Source organism: Myxozyma melibiosi (genome assembly GCF_037950935.1).
Source record: "Myxozyma melibiosi strain Phaff 52-87 chromosome Unknown BZA70scaffold_3, whole genome shotgun sequence".
Classification (NCBI taxonomy): Eukaryota; Fungi; Ascomycota; class Lipomycetes; order Lipomycetales; family Lipomycetaceae; genus Myxozyma; species Myxozyma melibiosi.
The window spans coordinates 427,630-444,555 of record NW_027042917.1 but is presented as its reverse complement, the minus strand read 5'-3'; the positions used below and the strand labels follow the sequence as shown (position 1 = coordinate 444,555).

General features: G+C 49.6%; 9 protein-coding genes across 9 annotated transcripts; 4 read left to right on the top strand and 5 right to left on the bottom strand.

Moving 5' to 3' along the window:
- Positions 1-1,607: 1,607 nt before the first annotated feature.
- Positions 1,608-2,214, top strand: BZA70DRAFT_288579 (uncharacterized protein; the record flags this gene model as incomplete). The annotated part of the gene is made up of 4 exons (XM_064914044.1): positions 1,608-1,625; positions 1,756-1,886; positions 2,033-2,072; positions 2,149-2,214. 4 exons carry the CDS (start codon positions 1,608-1,610, stop codon positions 2,212-2,214), a joined length of 255 nt encoding a protein of 84 aa, XP_064769227.1.
- Positions 2,215-2,757: 543 nt separating this feature from the next.
- Positions 2,758-4,714, bottom strand: BZA70DRAFT_275985 (tRNA A64-2'-O-ribosylphosphate transferase). Its single transcript, XM_064912235.1, has 5 exons — positions 4,327-4,714; positions 4,110-4,260; positions 3,803-4,046; positions 3,515-3,742; positions 2,758-3,457 (listed from the first exon to the last, which is right to left on the bottom strand). Exons 1-5 carry the CDS (start codon positions 4,490-4,492, stop codon positions 2,804-2,806), a joined length of 1,443 nt encoding a protein of 480 aa, XP_064769226.1. The 5' UTR covers positions 4,493-4,714; the 3' UTR covers positions 2,758-2,803.
- Positions 4,715-4,827: 113 nt separating this feature from the next.
- Positions 4,828-7,003, top strand: BZA70DRAFT_275982 (uncharacterized protein). Its single transcript, XM_064912234.1, has 4 exons — positions 4,828-5,130; positions 5,186-5,644; positions 5,732-6,295; positions 6,357-7,003. The coding sequence occupies exons 1-4, from the start codon at positions 4,938-4,940 to the stop codon at positions 6,506-6,508; spliced, it is 1,368 nt and encodes a 455-aa protein (XP_064769225.1). The 5' UTR covers positions 4,828-4,937; the 3' UTR covers positions 6,509-7,003.
- Positions 7,004-7,309: 306 nt separating this feature from the next.
- Positions 7,310-9,021, top strand: BZA70DRAFT_236611 (uncharacterized protein; the record flags this gene model as incomplete). Its single annotated transcript, XM_064910382.1, has 3 exons — positions 7,310-7,714; positions 7,866-8,150; positions 8,377-9,021. The coding sequence occupies 3 exons, from the start codon at positions 7,310-7,312 to the stop codon at positions 9,019-9,021; spliced, it is 1,335 nt and encodes a 444-aa protein (XP_064769224.1).
- Positions 9,022-9,381: 360 nt separating this feature from the next.
- Positions 9,382-10,816, bottom strand: BZA70DRAFT_126542 (uncharacterized protein). Its single transcript, XM_064909536.1, has 2 exons — positions 10,160-10,816; positions 9,382-10,102 (listed from the first exon to the last, which is right to left on the bottom strand). Exons 1-2 carry the CDS (start codon positions 10,630-10,632, stop codon positions 9,742-9,744), a joined length of 834 nt encoding a protein of 277 aa, XP_064769223.1. The 5' UTR covers positions 10,633-10,816; the 3' UTR covers positions 9,382-9,741.
- A 6-nt stretch (positions 10,817-10,822) lies between these two features.
- On the bottom strand, positions 10,823-12,590 carry BZA70DRAFT_275978 (P-loop containing nucleoside triphosphate hydrolase protein). The gene is made up of 6 exons (XM_064912233.1): positions 12,410-12,590; positions 12,270-12,339; positions 12,099-12,204; positions 11,901-12,019; positions 11,234-11,823; positions 10,823-11,158 (listed from the first exon to the last, which is right to left on the bottom strand). The coding sequence occupies exons 1-6, from the start codon at positions 12,418-12,420 to the stop codon at positions 10,951-10,953; spliced, it is 1,104 nt and encodes a 367-aa protein (XP_064769222.1). The 5' UTR covers positions 12,421-12,590; the 3' UTR covers positions 10,823-10,950.
- Positions 12,591-12,595: 5 nt separating this feature from the next.
- On the bottom strand, positions 12,596-14,536 carry BZA70DRAFT_275977 (uncharacterized protein). The gene is made up of 3 exons (XM_064912232.1): positions 14,519-14,536; positions 14,141-14,436; positions 12,596-14,071 (listed from the first exon to the last, which is right to left on the bottom strand). Exons 2-3 carry the CDS (start codon positions 14,244-14,246, stop codon positions 12,789-12,791), a joined length of 1,389 nt encoding a protein of 462 aa, XP_064769221.1. The 5' UTR covers positions 14,247-14,436; positions 14,519-14,536; the 3' UTR covers positions 12,596-12,788.
- BZA70DRAFT_275975 (putative asparagine linked glycosylation protein) lies at positions 14,494-15,749 on the bottom strand. The gene is made up of 4 exons (XM_064912231.1): positions 15,478-15,749; positions 15,106-15,404; positions 14,982-15,041; positions 14,494-14,901 (listed from the first exon to the last, which is right to left on the bottom strand). Exons 1-4 carry the CDS (start codon positions 15,632-15,634, stop codon positions 14,731-14,733), a joined length of 687 nt encoding a protein of 228 aa, XP_064769220.1. The 5' UTR covers positions 15,635-15,749; the 3' UTR covers positions 14,494-14,730.
- A 101-nt stretch (positions 15,750-15,850) lies between these two features.
- On the top strand, positions 15,851-16,796 carry BZA70DRAFT_275974 (uncharacterized protein). Its single transcript, XM_064912230.1, has one exon. The coding sequence runs from the start codon at positions 15,922-15,924 to the stop codon at positions 16,660-16,662; it is 741 nt and encodes a 246-aa protein (XP_064769219.1). The 5' UTR covers positions 15,851-15,921; the 3' UTR covers positions 16,663-16,796.
- Positions 16,797-16,926: the final 130 nt, after the last annotated feature.

Sequence of the window (16,926 nt, the reverse complement as noted above, 5' to 3'; positions counted from 1 at the left end):
GACAGGCGCGCGGCTAAAGGGGGCGGGAGTCGTTCTGGAACCGGAAGGACGAGATGGTCGAGGTGGTTTGAGGCTCGGCAGAGAGAAGGACGAGCTTTTTAAGCTCAGCTGTGCGAGATGTCTGCGGAGTATATAAAGCGGAGTATATAAAGCTAAGAGGGCGTAACGTGTGTATAAGAAAAGGCAGATCTGGAGTCTGTCTTTTTTGCTGTATGGAAATCACCGGCGGCTCAGATGCGAGAGAGGCAGAGAGAGCGCAATCTAGCACGCATTGATCGACCAGCGAGGATGTGAGGATGATGAATGTCACTGACTGAGAGATGAAGATAGTTAGGTATTTGTGAACGATAACTCTTAAGCAAGTTTGAATGCTCGACGATTGAAGAAAATGGAAGAAAGGACACTCACCTGAATCAGCAGTGGCAGTGACGCGTCGGTGAAGGAACACGAACGCGCGCGACAAGAGTTGATGAAAGGGAGACGAGAACGCGTTAAAAGGCAGCTAGTGCCATAGAAATGTATAGAGAGGTTGGAGATTGGACTGTTGAAGCAGGGAGGAGAAAGAAAAGAGTGTGGTGAGGAGATGAGAAAAACTGGAGGACGGTGGAGGAGGACGCGGAGAGAGGACCGCGAGAGGAGGTGAGGTCGGTAGAAGAGGATATATATTTAAATATAAGAGGAGTAGAATGAAAAGCAGAGCAGGGAAAAAGAAACGAAGGAGCAGAAAGGAAGGAGGAGGCAGGAAGAATGAACGTGGGGAGGAAAACAAAGCAAGACGAGGCGAGGCGGTGGTTTGAAAAGGAGCCCAGGCGAGATTTGCTGAGCAGATCGTTGCGCCGTTCCTGACTAGTGCTGCAGGCACGCTGAACTTAAACCTTATGTCCTCGCCTGAACACCTGCTGTTGTGCTGTGTGTGTTTATATATACAATATATATACAATATATATACAATAGAAATAGAGAAATAGTACTCAGAATAATCAAGTAGCTCATCAGCAATTGCAGTCTTTACTGCACCACGAACAGTGACCTGCCTCTCGGCGGCTGCACGGCCGCGCACAGTACTAAATATACGCTCAACAAAACCCTTAATATACGTTCGCAGACAGCCTGCACCACGTGTTTCCTCACTTATGCCCTATCTGTCTTCCCGTCACGTGTTCTCCATGCCGGCCAATAAGCTTCGTGCTGCCCTGCAGCGTTCTTATCGGCCAGCCTTTACCCGGCCGCCGCGAACCGCCCTTCGGCCAGCTATCGTCGGCTTTGGGCAGCAGCAGACCGCGCGAGCAGCTTCAGCAGAGGTGCTGGTTTGATCAATAAAGAATGGCTGCTCTGTAGCGATCTGCCGACTCTCTCCGGCGACGGCCATGGCCTGGCCGCGCAGGGAGCAGTGCAGGCTGCGGCATATCTCTCACGTGCTTCTGTACTTAAGTGCACAACTCTCTAAACCCACGGCTTTTAGATAACCTCGCACTGAAAAATCGACGCTTAGCGTTGTTGCCGTATCGTCGTTGTCTGCTTCGTCTCTTTTCCTCTTCTTCTGTTCCCATCATCATCCCTCCACCACTCCCCTTCACTCCACTTCCTTCCAACTCATCTAGATCACCATGAAGCCCGTTGTTTCTGTATGTACTCCATCGACCCCCCTCTTTCAACACCCTCCACGACTGCCTCGACCGTCTCTCCATTGTCACCCCCCCTAGCCCAAACACAGATTAGGATGGAATGCTGATACCACTCTCTCCCCCCATCTAGCTCGGATACGCCTGGTGCTGCACCGTCCTCTCCGTCTTCGGAATCGTCATCCTTTGCGCCATCGCCGGCTTCTTCTTGGGCGGCACTGAGGCCTTCCTCGGCAGCACTGAGGACCCCCCAGCTGGCCAGCCGTAAGTGCCCCTCGCCTCTATCTCCCTTCAAACTATCGGCATCGCTTTTGCTGTTTCGTACTGTTTAAGACGACTGTTTGATGCAGCTCATTGCGAGTTTGGCGGAATCACATCAACTTCAAATATGCTAACCTCACCTCATATAGTGTTGCCGTCAACTTGTTCGGCGGTGCTGTCATCTACGCGGTATGTCCATCCCTCTTCCTCATCATCAGATGCCATGACTTCCACCCTCAATCACCTATCTAACACCCTCCTCCAGGTTTTCCTCGCTTTCTGCGGCTGCCAGATCGTCATGCACAGACGACAAGCCAGAATCGAGCTGTAAATAACCCGCCTCGCGCGCTACAGCTCCAATTCAATTTTCTCTTTTCTCTTTTTTCTCTATTATCTTAAGCAAAATGTGGTGTTTGGTGATCTGAGTCTTGTGTTGTGACAAGCATTTCTTTTCTTTTCTTTTCTTTATTTCTTAACCCCCTCGCAGACGGTTCGTTATGCGTTAATTCGCCGTCTACGTGTCGATGGAAACCCCGAAGATTTATGTTGGACGGTACATATACATGCGCAAACTGAATCGCCGCAATAACATATAAGAAAAACCAAAGAAAAAAAATCACTAAAGATGGTGTCATCGTTGAGGATTGGGACTCTTTTATAAGTATTTGCAGGTGTATTAAGTTTTTCTTTCTATTTCCATTTTTTTGATTACTTTTACTTTTGGGGGGCGGGCTTCATCTTTATATCTTAGTACAGTTATTTGTTATCATGTTTCATGTCATATATGGGTGGAGGATACAGTATTTCTTTAGATTTATTAGTGCTATTATTTTTTCTCTTAATTGATTGTGATAGACAGAAGGTTGACAACATAAACCCCCTCCGCCCATATATATACAGTATCCATTTTTATATACAATTTAGTCCCACCCCATCAGTACAGAGTTGACAGAGACAAGCGTCGCCCGGCTCGGATTAACTCGGTTGTGCAGGATGATGTACGTCAACCTCCGGCGTACATGCTCTTTATCAATCCTCGCGCTCGTCATCTTGCTCTGATCATTAACCACCCCGTCTTCACCATAAAACAGAGATAATAAAGCCATCGCCGCGCCGACTGAAAAGTCCTGGCCCGGATCACATAGAACGAGTAGCTTCGCGCCCGAGCCGGATACGGCAAACGTCTTGTCGGACGAGGTCAGGAACGAGAGTATCGAAGGAAGCACGGTGCGAAAGATCTTTGAGCCTCGTTTTCCATCCGGCACCGGATGCTGAAACACAAACCTGGCGGAATCAGCAGAGGCTGGTGCTGGCATTTTCGTAGGCGATGTCGACAGATCGACTATATATCGAAACGTCTCGTCAACCTCGTCGTAGGATTCGAGGAGTCCAGTTTTATGCCCGATAAACACGCCGGTCTGCGCGATCGGAGAGGTCTCGAGAACATTAGTGGGAATAGATGAAGACGGCTGTAGTCCTTTTAGACTTTTCTGCTCGATTAGATGCTCGACTTCTGCGTCTGATGCGTTCAGTAGCACGTCCTCGTTGGTCCAGAACACATCAGGCGTGATTACCTATCTCAGCGTTAGCATCACCCAACTCTTCTGTTCAGCATATGATGTGGGACCTACAGATGCCCAAGCTTCATGATCGTCGGCAGCACCCTGGACGTACGTATAACTCTGCCGCTCAGCACCATCCAGCACCATCCGAGATGCAGTGCACAGTACGATTGGGTAGAAATCCTTGTACTCTGGTTTCTGCGGCGGCAATATCAGAGAGTCGTCGGGGTATACCCAGATCGGCCGTAGAGGCTTGTCGATCTGGCTTCTAAGCCTTGCTATATCTATCCCACATTTCTTCCATCCCCGTCAGCATCCCCACACAGTCTTGCTAGTAACGAACCACTCCGCACTCACCAAAAACTCACAAGTCCACCCCTCGACCCGTGCCGCGATCTGATCCCGCTCCGACGACGACACCGCCAACGGCGGCACATGCACGCTCTTTGCGCCGTTCCCGGCCGGCGCCGCCCGAGCGCGCCCGTCGTCGCCGGGGGAACCAAACACGGCGCGGTTTAGGACCGCGCACCAGATCGGGATCGTTTTCGAGAGGGAGTCTGGCATTCGTTTGCCGCGGCGGGTGGAGTCTACTATTATTATTCTTTATACTTGTGTCAGTCACGAGGGCAGAGAAAAGAGAAATGAGAAATGAGAAGAGAAATACCCGCTTCTCGACTTTATGAGGTCTATGATATGCAGATTCAGTCGACGTAAGCTGAACCCCCAGTTATCAGTGTGGCCGTCTGTACTTTTAAAGTATACCGAGTCGGTAATCAATTTCGGTGGGATATACCACCGCCCACACCTCTCATTCGCTACACAGCGGATCAGCATTCCCGCACACATAACAAAAGACCAAAACAGTTCACACAGACACGTACCAACTAGAGGTAAATCATAAGCCTTTGCGACGGCAAGCACAAACTCCGAGTCGCTCTTGATCGAGCAGAGCCGGTTATGCACGCTTCGCGAGTCCTTGCGTAGGGATTTGGAGACGAGGTTGAATGATAGTGAGCCAGCTATCGCTGGGTCGTCGGCGTAGTTCATCTTCTGGACTACATACAGACGACTGCTCGTTTTTCTACTGCTGATGATGTTGAAATGTTGAATGTAAGCCAGGCATCTTGTAAGGGTTTCTGAATATGGAAACCCTTATACAGACAGCTGAAGCAGGACGTGGCAGCGGAGTGCGAGTCGGCCGGCCGAGGGCTAGTCAAGAGATATAAAATATAGAGAAGAAGAAGGGTATGTATATGAGTCCGACGTAATAGTATCTAGATAGTAGGAAGATATGGAGCCTGTGTAGAATAGGCGTTGTTTGTAGAATACGGCTGACGCCAGATCACATGATCATCAAAACCCTGGCATATCTCGGTCCCAGATCTGAATGTCGAGATGAACGAATACGACCATCAGCAAAGGCGCGGAGGTGTGTGATGGAGGAAGAGCATCGACGCGAATCAAACAACTAGAGCAAGGCTATTGAAGAACGATGCCCCGCAGTCGTCGTAACCGGGCTTACTGTGGCCATCTGACGGAGTGCATGCTTGCGAACCGGAGACAGTGCTGTGCGTGCCAGGACCGGCGTCCGCATTCGGAGGATGGTCGGTATATGATCTATATCGACGGACGGGGGAATGTGAATGAGGGGATGCGGTGGTCGCTGTACTGCACGGCTTGTAAAGGTACGCGCTCCGCGAATCTGCATGAATGGGAAGGGGTTGAGCTGACAGAATATAGATTACTGGAATCAATTACACGAGCAGGAGCTTTCCGAGATTCGGGCACGCGAAGAGGAAGCATTGCAAGCGGAGCGAGAGAGATCAGAAAGCGAGGAGCAGGCCGCAGCGCCGGTGCAGCCGAGCCGTCATTTCCCGGTGTTTATTCGACCAAAGACATGTGCGCATCATCAATCGCAGTGCGCGCTGACGACGACTGATTTGTGCTGCCATTGCATGGATCGGCGGCCGGTTAGCGAGAACGGGCGATACGATATCTACGTCGACGGCCGAGGGACTGTGAATGAAGGCAGACGGTGGGCGATGTACTGTAATCCGTGCAAGGAGTACTGGGAACGCTTGACCGCGGAAGAGGACGGTGAGAGAGCGGTACCGGCTGTTGAGCAATCCAGAGCGCGAACGCAGAGAGTGCAGCGGATGAGGAACGCTCTGGGCACGGCCGAGGAGATTTCTAGCGATGGTAGGGACACAACTACGTGGTCGAGGAGGAGGAAGAGGATGACGATGACGAAGCGGCTGGCTAACGAGATTTACGAAATCAATCTAGACTACGTGTCACCGGTGACGTCGATGTTCCAGCGAGCGATTCGCTGGCGATTACAGCAGCAGCGGTTTGAGCGGCGGCAGGAACCGCGCTGGCGAGCGAACGAGGATGGGGCGGGAGTAGGCGCAATTGCAGGAGCAGAGGGAGGTGACGACGACGACGAGCCTGAAGTGATGGATATCCAACCAGTAGACGAGGAGACCGAAAGAAGACGGCAAGAGGAGGCGCGGCAGATAGCATTGGAGCGCGAAGAGCGATTACGACAGCTGCAAGGGGATGAGCAGGAGCGGGTCAACGCGGTGCGCGAACGACGGGTGTATGAGATTGTACAAAGCAGACAGGCGCAGGAGACATCGGATTACGCGTTAGCGATGATGCTGCAGGAGCAGGAAGATAGAGAAGAGGCTGGTGAAGCCAGGGTGGGTGTGGTGGAGGAGGCTGTGGTTGAGGAGCATGCAGAGGCTGTTGCTGCGGTGGAGAAGAGAGAGGCACCACCGCCGCTAGAGCCGGAGGAGCTGGTGGTGAATGTGGAGTGCAAGATCTGCTTTGCGCAGGTTGCGAATATAGGTGAGTTGAGGGTGTTTGGAGAGGAGATATGAAGTGGGCATTGTTCTAATGAGTATTTTAGTGTTTCTGCCCTGTGCGCATCTGGCGGTATGCGAATACTGCGCGGAGTCGCATGCGCCCGAGGGAAGGAATGGAGCGCTGGCGCGGATGGGGCGACTGTGCCCGATATGCCGGCAGGCGATAAAGAGGAAGCTGAAGGTGTACAGGGTGTGAGGAGGGTAGAGGAGGGTGGGGAAGAGGAGAGGATGCCAGCAGAGCGTGAAGAGATAACAGCAGGCGGTGGGGAGGAGGGCAGAAGTCGAGATAACACCGAGCTCGGGCTAAGCGAGAGAAGCCTCGCGATAAGAGCCACTGAGTGAACCCGGCGAGACACTGAGAGCACTAGAACATTAAGAAGACCACAGCAGACGGCTTTGGCCGCTGCCTGAGTCTTTCTTGTCTCTGTTTTGTGTCTTTTTGCCATCAAAATGAAGAAAAAGGGCACCGGCAGAACACCAAAGAGAGGCCGGTCGGCTTCGAGCGTCCGACGAGCCGACTGACGGACTTGACGGACGACGGAGACTCCGATAGTTCGTCACGTGATTAGAATTAAATGGGCGACGGTCTGGCCGGATGCCCCTGAACTTTAAACGTCGGGAGTACGCGTGTGTGAGTTGTGTTGGTAGTAGAGAAGAGAAGTAGAAGGAGTAGAAATAAAGAACAGTGATATATTAGTAGTAGCAGTAGTAATGATAGTAGTAGAAGTAGAAGTAGATGTACAGGTCCTGAATGGACAACAAGACAGCAGAAGAGAGAACACCGGCGCGAACCCGACAACTCGTCTGACCCGCCCAAACACCGACCCGGTCGCTTCCCGGCTGCTGCTGTCCTGGTCCCGCCGCTGCTTTGCTGCTGCCGCCCGCCGCTCCCGCCCGCGCTGCCCCTTCCTCCGGCGGCCTGCTTCCCTTCTTCCTCTCCGCCCTCTCGCCCTCCGTTTCCCTTCATCGCCCTCCCTGCTCCTCCGCAACAATGTCGATGACCAAAAAGATAGACCGCATCAAACAATGGACCTCAGAGAAGCTGGGCCAGGAACAGAAGACCCAGGAGTCCGAGGAGTTCAGGGAACTCGAGTTCGAGATTAACATGCGCTACGAAGGCACCGAACGTCTCCACCAGTCCATGTCCATCTACGTCCGCAACCTCGCAAAGCGTCGCGAGCTGGACGAGCTCGAGAAGGCATCGCCCATCGACATCCTCGGCCAGGCAATGGCCATCTACGGCGACGAGTTCGTCCAGGAGTCAAACTACGGTCAGGCCCTCGTCAGACTCGGTGCAGCAAACCAGAAACTCGCAAAGACCCAAGAGGTCTTTGTCGACCGCATTCAGAGGAACTTCCTCGAGGGTATCGAGAAGAGCATCGCGCAGTTCAAGGACTTTCAGGTGTGTTTATTCGTTATCTGTCGTTTGCTTGTGCTTCTCGTTCTATCTTCTTTCTGTCTTATTATTTTTATTATTATTTTTTTATTTTTATCATCCGTCGCTCTATCGCGTCAGTCGCGCGCAACCCTGCTAACCTCCCTCCTCTCCACAGAACGCCCGCAAGAAACTCGAATACAGACGTCTCGCGTACGATGCCGCTCTCTCCAAGGTCCAGAAGCTCAAGCGCGAGGACTCTCGTCTCGAGGAGGAAGTGCGCGCCCAGAGAATAAAATACGAAGAGGCCGGCGAAGACGTCGTCCGCAAAATGAACGCCATCCGCGACGCCGAATCCGACCAGCTCTCCGACGTCTGCGACTTCTTCGAGGCTCAATGCGACTACTACGAACGCTGCAACGACGTCATGCAAAACTTGCGCAAGAACTGGATTTCCGAGTATGTCTCTTCCTCTATCTTTCACCCATCCTGCACTCGCTAACGCATCCAGGTCCAGAAGCTCCCCCTCAACCCCCAAGGGAAACCGCTCTCGCTCTACCTCCATCAAATCCTTCGGCGACAGAGCCTACGACGACGACTCCCCGCCCCGTCGTCCCTCTTACCGCTCCACCGTCTCCTCCGCGTCCTCGGTCCAGAGCCTGTCCTCCAGCTTCGAGAGCGGCTCCAAGATTGGCAGCGAGGGCCGCACCCACAAGATCGAATTCGCCCCGCAGCTCCTATCGTCCTCGATCTCGTCCGGCAAGTTCTCGGCCGTGATCAACCCTCCCAAATTCAACCGCTCCGTCACCGAACCCCCTCCACTTCCCGGCCCACGACCATCGCTCGGCTCAAAGAAGAAGATGGTCAAGGCAAACTTCAAGTACGAGGCCGAGACCGAAGACGAATTGACCCTCAACCCCGGCGACGTCGTCATCGTCACCGAAGAAATCGATCCGGGCTGGTGGATCGGCGAGCTCGCCAGCTCCGGCCAGTCGGGCTTATTCCCCGCTCCCTACTGCACCGTCATCTCTGAAGGTAACGGAGCGAGCGCAAACGGCGCGCCTCCCAAACCTCTAAAGTCGGCGTCGGTCTCGGGCTCCTCAATGCGCCGTGCCTCCCAGTTCAGCGCAGACTCGCATGACGAAGAAGACGCCATCGATCGTGAGCGTCCGGCCGCGGTCTCTGCTCCTTCCTACCAGTCCAGCATGAAGAAGCTCAGTGGTGGCGGCGGAATCGTGGGCTCGGGTCGTTTGAACGCCGCTCCGGGAGCAAAGAAGCCTCCACCACCTCCTCCCAAACGCACTGGTGTCATTGGAGCGATCGGTGCTCGGTAACTTTGATTGCTTGGCTTGATATTTAAGAAAAAAAATTTCAGAAAAGAATAGTTAAAGCATGAAAGATTAAAAAGAGAAAAAATTACAAATCCACATACGCGTCATTGATTGATTTCGACATTTGCCTACTATCTCTCTTTCCTCTTCTCATTGTTTACCGGTGTCGCGCTTCGCTTCCTCTCCTACCATGTCCTTTTTCTTGTCGGTGTCCTTGTCGTTCTGTCTAGTTCCTTTTTTCTTTCCTGATTTTCGCGTTTCATCCTAATCCCAACTTTTTAGTATAGATAAAAGGTCTATCCAGCGACGCTGCTGACCTTTTATGATTTTCTGAATCTTTCCGATATAGTCAATAGTCAAATGATTGGCGATTTTTATCTTTTTATCTTTTCCGCATTGTTATTATGGTTGCTCAACGTCTTCGATCAGTTTCTTCTTACTTTTCTAGTTTTGTTTGTTTTTTTTGTCTTACTATCTTACTAGCTGGAATAGTCCGGATCTCCTCTTTGTTAAATATTCTATCTTCTCTGTTCCTTATAATATCGTGAGCACATCCGGCTCATCTTCAGTTCTTAAATTCCAAAAAGAAAGATAGTTCACATTCTCTCTTCCGCTCTCTCCATTCGTAAATTGCCATTTTAATTGATTTGTGTTGCTGCTTCTGCAGGCTACAATCGTACATTGTCCAACTTATATATTCCCTGTAACTACACAATCGATAACTCAACTAGGCGGCTTCCATATCCTAGACGGCCCCACAACGCCCGCCAAAAACGAACTGGCCCCCACCACCGTAACCCCCAAACTCGCGCATCCATCAACCGCCTTCGCACCACCGCCCAACGCAGCCGGAACATTCGTGTCGACATTGTACGCGCTCAGCGCCGCCCGCGCTGCTTCGAGGTTACTGCTCGGCACGCGGATCACGATGTTTTCGACCGACGAGGCTTGTAGGACGTCGAGCTGGAAGGATGAGCCGACGTTGCCTAAACTTCGCTTTAACGCGCTCGAGAGAATTGTGTAGATTGTCAGGACGTCGATTACTTTTGGCATCGGGGTTGAGATTGACGCGGGAATCAGAGTCCTGTATATGCAATCAGCGTCTGCTACACACAACAATCAGAATATCACAACAACTTACAGTTTCACCCTGATATAACTCCATTCTTGGGGACGCAAAGTATGCCGGAACGAAGCGTTATATTCCGGGCCTTTCTGTTTGAGAATCTCTTTCTCTTTCCTTTTCTCCTGCCTTTCCTTCTGCTTTGCCTTTTTCTTCTCATATTTCGCCACTGTTATCGGGTCCAATAATGCAGTATTGATTTTTCCGTCCGCAGTAAATCCGTCTCCAGCGTCAGACGCAATCGCATCCTCATCCTCACCGTCCTCTATATCATCAACCTTTCGTTTCTTCTGATTCGTACCGTCTTCATCCCCCTCTGTGTCATCCTCTATAGTCCCAACTACCTGAGCAGAGCTACCTTCTCCCGAACCCGCCTCTGGAGCCGTTTGACCCAATTGCTCATCTCCCTCTTCTTCCTGTTCCCCACGTTTCCGCTTACTTCCAGCAAAATACGATGGGCTCTCCTCCTTTGAGTTGAAAAATCGAAGCATATTTGTTGATGCCCGCCAAAGCCTGTGGTGTGCTGCAGGCTGGTTTTGGTGGATTGAAAGAAATATATTTGTAGTGTTCCGTGCTGGTCAGTGGGGTGGACGCGTTGGGACTTTTGATATTGAAACCATAAAATTCTGTAGCTGTAGATTCTAAGGATATTGTAATTAGTCTACGATCCGTTTACAAAGTGCATTGAATATTGCTGATAATTTTGTTGACTGTTATATAGTAGATTACCAAGATTCATTCACAGTGAAGAAAAACACCTCCAAAACCCAGAATAATACTAACAGAATAATACTAATAGTCCACCTCAATTATTTTGTAACTATCGAAACAACATCCTCATCCGCAACCATATGACTCAGGCCGCACTTTTGCGGACTGTACTTCACACTAGCTCCCCAGACTAAAGCGTATCTGAATTTGTCCTTGATCGATCGGTGGATCGAGTCGCATACGTTCTCGACCGACGAGTTGCTTCGGACGACCATCGGGTCATCGAACTTGACTTGTTCACCGCGGCTGGATATTAAACAAATTAGTACGTAAAACTTCATATGTCTTATATAAAACCAGAAAAGAAAAAGCAGAACATACCGCTTGGTGAATATCCGCAATAGAGAGAGATCCTCCCAGATTCTTTCCACCAGATCATCCAGACCTAGATCCAATTCGCAACTAATGACGACGGTGTATGGCTGTCTAGCCAATCTATCAACCTCTTCGAGCGACACAGAATCAATCTTGTTGTACGCATACAGACACTTGATATACGATCTGTGCGATGCATTGATCACATCGATAAAATCCTCAACCGTGCAGTTCTCGTCACGGACCAACACCTCCGCATTGTGAATCTTGTAGTCCCGCAAAATACTCCCGACGATCTTCTCATCCAGATGCTTTGGTGGCGCGGTAGAGTTGAACTTTAGCCCGCCGGCTTTCTTCACCTTGAAGTAAATGTTGGGAGGCTCCTTGTTGAGCCTAATACCGACCGCTTCCAACTCGCGCTCGAGAATCGCGCGTTGATCACCGCCTTTTGTGGCGTCGAGAATCATGAGAATCAAATCTGATGTCTTTGCAGTGGCGATAACCTGGCGACCACGACCTTTACCTTCACTAGCACCCTGGATAATACCAGGAAGATCAAGAATTTGGAGCTCTGCTCCGTTATACTCCAACACGCCCTATCGCACTCGTCATCAGCCCCGCTCGGAACCGCCTCAACTCTTCGTACCCAAAATATAAAAGAAGAGAAACATACCGGCACCGAAGTCAAGGTCGTGAACGCATAACTAGCCACCTCGGACTTTGTCTTTGTGATCTTTGATAGTAAACTAGATTTTCCCACCGACGGGAAACCAATAAGCGCTATTCGTGCATCTAAAGCACAAAAATAAAAACAAAATGTCAGTATACCGTAAATCTGTCAGTGCCCGCATCCACCACTCTTGTGACTTACCTCCGCTCTTTTGTACTTCAAAGCCCTGGCCTCCGCCTGACGAGCCGCCTGGTGTGGGTTCAAGAAGTTGTGCTCTGTATCGCGCAAGCTTGCCTTTCAGTAAACCCTTCAGAGATGTTAATATACCGAGCACATTTCATTCTGGAATAGCAGAAGGTGCTGGAGACTCACGATATGGTACTCAGTGGCTTTATTCTTCTGCGTCCGATTTAGCTCCTCTTGGATAGAGTTGATTTTCTCACTATTGTCGCGCGTTAGCAATGATGACCAGTGTAGACTTGAACAGTAAAGTATCAGCAGTGCGATCATACAGAATACCCATTTTCGAATCAAATGCACTTCCTCTGCTTGGTTTCGCGATAAACAATCAAATTGGAAATTTGAGAATAATTCTACATCGACCGACGGGACAGAGCTCTACCCGTACCCTAATCCCACGGATTTTTGCAGATTCGAGCATCAGTAGATTACTACCGAAAAGAGCAACTGAAGGACTATGACGATTAAGAATTCATGTCATTATTCTACTATACACTCATCTTGACTAACTAAGATACACAAAGAAACATCCAACGCCTTCCAAACCCACTGAACTATCTAAAAAACATACAAGGCCAGCATGAACTAAAAAACAAAAGGCAAACAAAAGAGGGAACGAAATCTGATGCTAGGTTGCTAAAGGAGTTAAATTCAGCGTCCTTTAGCAGCAATCTCGGCCAGTCTCCTTCGAAGAGCCTTCTTTGATGCTTCCTTCAAACTCTGCATGTCTTTCTGCATCTCGAGCACTCTCATGCACGTCTCGAGATTGCTCTTCCTTTCTTGCTCAAGTTGACGTCGCAGTTCTGCTATCTGCTGCTCCTTTTCCTTGGCGTGAATGAGCAGCATATCCATATGCTGCTGACTCTCTTCCATAAGCTTGATGGTTTCGTTCTTCTCTTCTTCTGCTTCTTCATACTTCTTGCGCCAATACTCGGCCTCTTCAGATACTGTGTTTGATTGCGCCCCCTGTTGAGCATTTGAGATCACCTTCTGCGTAAGCAGAGCCTCTAGTCCCTGATTGTTACTTGCTAATGTCTCGAAAACGTAGGTCAATTGTTTCGTCTCTGCTTCACTGAAAGACTTTCGCCTAGATTTTTGGTGATGTGCCTTCGTTTGTTTCGTCGTAGGGCCAGCCTTACTTTCACTCTCTGGCTTCAATTTCGATACTTCAGCTTCCTGTTTCTGCCTCTCAATCTCTGCCCTTCGTGCGAATGAGGTCGTGGGCGTATCAGCCAAGTCGAGCCGATCGATCACACTTTTCGGTGTCCACGGACTCGGAAACTTTCCCGGAAAATTGCGGGGAAGGCCAGATCTGATTCGTAGTCCTTTAGTCGCTAATTCGTCTACCGGGCCTCCTCCTTCAGCTGGGGCGAACGAGACAACCTTTTTTGATGTAGCTGTGCCGGGGGTGCGTAGTATGCCAGCAGGCTGAGGCTGCCGACTGCGCGTGTTATTGTGTGGAAGTCGTGTAGGAGTATCTAGACTCGGAACGACTGATCCTAAAGTATCGTTCGCTAATGATTTTGGTCCGTTCTGAGTTGGAAGCTGAGGTTGCTGCAAGACACCATCCGGGTTTCGATTCTCCTTTTCCGGCTCGCTCACCGCTGTTTTGGCCAACTTGCGCAACAGATTACTCCGCAATGACTCCTTAGGACGGAAAACGCCTGGTTGCTGCTGCTGATGCTGTGGCTCGACTCGAGGTTGTATGTTTGGCTGTGACTGTGGCTTCTGTTGATCTAGGTCGCGATAAAATTGTTCATCGAATAGTAGAGGCTCTTCCTCCCCGACATTATTGTTGCCTTGTTCTCCATCTACTTCCATATCCTCAACATCGTGATTTGAGATCCATTTCTTGGGTTTCGGGGTGCCGGTGATGAATGCAGGCAGAGCTTGCAGTGCCCAAGCTGCCGGCGCCGGACTGTCTGGAAGATTGTCTTGATGGAAACATAACGTTAGATTATTACTCGCACCACGTAATAAAACCAAACAGCTCAAAATCATACCATAAGATATATCTATTCCTTCCTGGCGTAACTTCTCATCAATCGTAGTTTCGTCGAGGCCATTCGCGTCAAACACCCAGTTCATCGCGGCTCTGACGTTCGCCATGATTGTCGCGTACTCCTAAATCACAGAAGTATACTATATTCACGCCAGCTTTCAATTCACAAAAACACTGAAAGACGTGACGACGACGCGGATGTGGAAAATATTGCAGAGAACGTGTGTGCAAAGACAACGCGGTGAGTATGTTTTTGTTTTCCCGTGAGGCGAGAGGCCGTTGTTGTTTGTTGCTAGGGTAACTGAACTTTAAACCGAACCAGCAGTGTCGGTTTGATTTTTCGGTTTCGTCTGTGTGTTACTAATATATTTGTAATCAGATAGCCAGCTTAGCCCGTATATTCGAATCGGATCAGTTTTGCCCTTGGGTTCTCTTCTTCAACTGTGAGGCGATGAGAGGGGTAGTAGATAGCATGGCTTTTGACGATATGCATTTACATTACTCTGTCTGTCTATTCTGATTCGCGACCAGACAGCAAAAGTAGACCAGAAATAAGCGGATTCGCTATCTTCGACAAGCGTGATTGCAGATCTATGCTATCAGACCGACATACTCGGCGCCTTCGTACTGCTCGGCCAGCTGCGGCCATTGCACAATAAAGCGATCCACAACATAGTATAGCATTTTTCCCGTCAGTGATAAAGAGTTGACACGAGCCAGAGATTCGACGTAGACTATCCTTCCTCTGGAGAGTCCAAGTGCCTGTATGATGTTTATGTTGTTAGCAAGTGTTTGAGTATCGACGAGCGGATGTTCAATAAAAAGCTTCAGAAAGTACATACGCGAAGCAGCAGTGCTGCAAAGCATATCGGAACACAACTGCCTGGGCCGTTGCATATAATCTGGGAAAAGCAAATGTAAGCTATCTTATCTCAAAGGTTCAAAGAAGGAGCTGCGCGAGCTTACAAGATCCGGGCGCACGTTGTATACAGTATATAAACACTGTAAAGCACATATCAATGTTGTAAAAATGCTAGTAAAATATGATTGTCCGACCGTTCTTGCGCGAGGTAGATGTACTGAAGTCATTGATCCAACTGACTTGCCCGATTTCGTATCTTGCGCCTCGTCTCTTTTCTTTTGCTCAAGATCCATAGCACGTACTATTGAAAGTGAATCTCCGGAAAATGAAACCCACGTTCGATTCGGATATTTCTCAAACCGGAGATCATTGACGATACTGAGAAGTTCGGTGGTATGTCCTCCTATTATCGTCAGCCGGATGTCAGTAGCTGTCGTTATAGTATGATTGAGTGAGATTGAGACATCTGAACGCACCAGATCCTAAGACAAACATAGCAGATGCACCATCTGGGTGCTGTACCGGATCATCCACGTACGATCGAATCAAGGACAGCATAGCAATTACCAGCAAGATGGTAACTATGAGCAGAGCAAGTAGACAGGCACCCGCAGTGATGTGGTCAAAGAACATCAGATGGGCCGAAGCAAAAGCCTAGAGCAACTTCAGTAGTCAATCGCCTTCGAGATAATGAGCCTGAATAGCTTGAATTATCTAAATAGACCAGCATAAACCGTGTTGATTGAGTTTCCATCGAGAAGCTCGAGGCCAAAATCGCCCGGAAGACTCAGGGAAAGCCGCACTTGCGCCTGCGGCTCATCCCATCCCTTCCCCCTTCTCCCACAATGAGTGACCTCGTCGCTCTTCTCATCTCTCAGACTTTCCGCTTGCTCGCAGATCCATCTTCACTATAATCGATCATGAGTTTCTGGGGTTCGCAATATGACCAGACGGGGGCGCAGCCATTTATAGACGAGGAAGACCAGTTTGCGCTGTACGGCCTTCCCAACTTTGTGTCCGAAGAAGACAAGTTCAGCGGCGGCCAGAGACAGGTGGATGAACATCTCTTCAAGCTGAAAACATATCTGAGATTGCGGGGCGGACCTCTATACAAAAAAGTTGGTACGAGCAGGGTTGGTCCTACAATGAAAGGCGCTGCCAAAAGCAGCTGGACGGGCATTGTTGGCGATGTGCGTCCAGGACAGGCCTCATCGAGTATGAATGAATTCGATTCGACACTGGGCAAGTTCGCCAAGTATATGGGCGGGGAATATTTACCAAGTCCAGATTCTTCTATGCTACGCCAGGATGACTTTAGAAAAAAAGGCTCTTCAGCATCGGAAATTCCTGGGTCTAAAGCGGGCGTGTTTGATATCGAGGACGACGATTCGCTAGACGAGTACAACGCCAATTTTTTCGAAGTTCGTGCAAAATGTGATCCTGCGTCTGTCTTAGCTCTTGAAAGACAATATTTTCCAGGGCTAAGCGCAGATATCAAGCAGATTATCAAGGACAAGCTGCAAGTTGATATCAACAACGCACGAATGAATTTGCAAGCCAAGATGCTCATCGCCAGAAAGGCAGACGCTATCCTAAGAACGGCGCGCTATGAGAAGCCGGGACAAGAGGACGAAGAGGATATAAGCTTGGACCTCGATTAGGATAGAGTGATCTATACAGGAGTTTTTGAAAGGGAGGACAATCAATGCGGGAGTATTTCAGCAGGCGCGACGTGATACTTACACGATAAATATATGACCTTTACATGCATTTCATTCAATCTATCTTTTTTACACACTAAAATCGCTTTTAATACTGCTGTTACTGTTCATCACCCACAAAAGCAACATTCTGCTTCCGGTGATTAATCTTCTTGATAGCCCAAATCGGCTATTTAAACCCTAAACCAATGCTAGACGGATTTG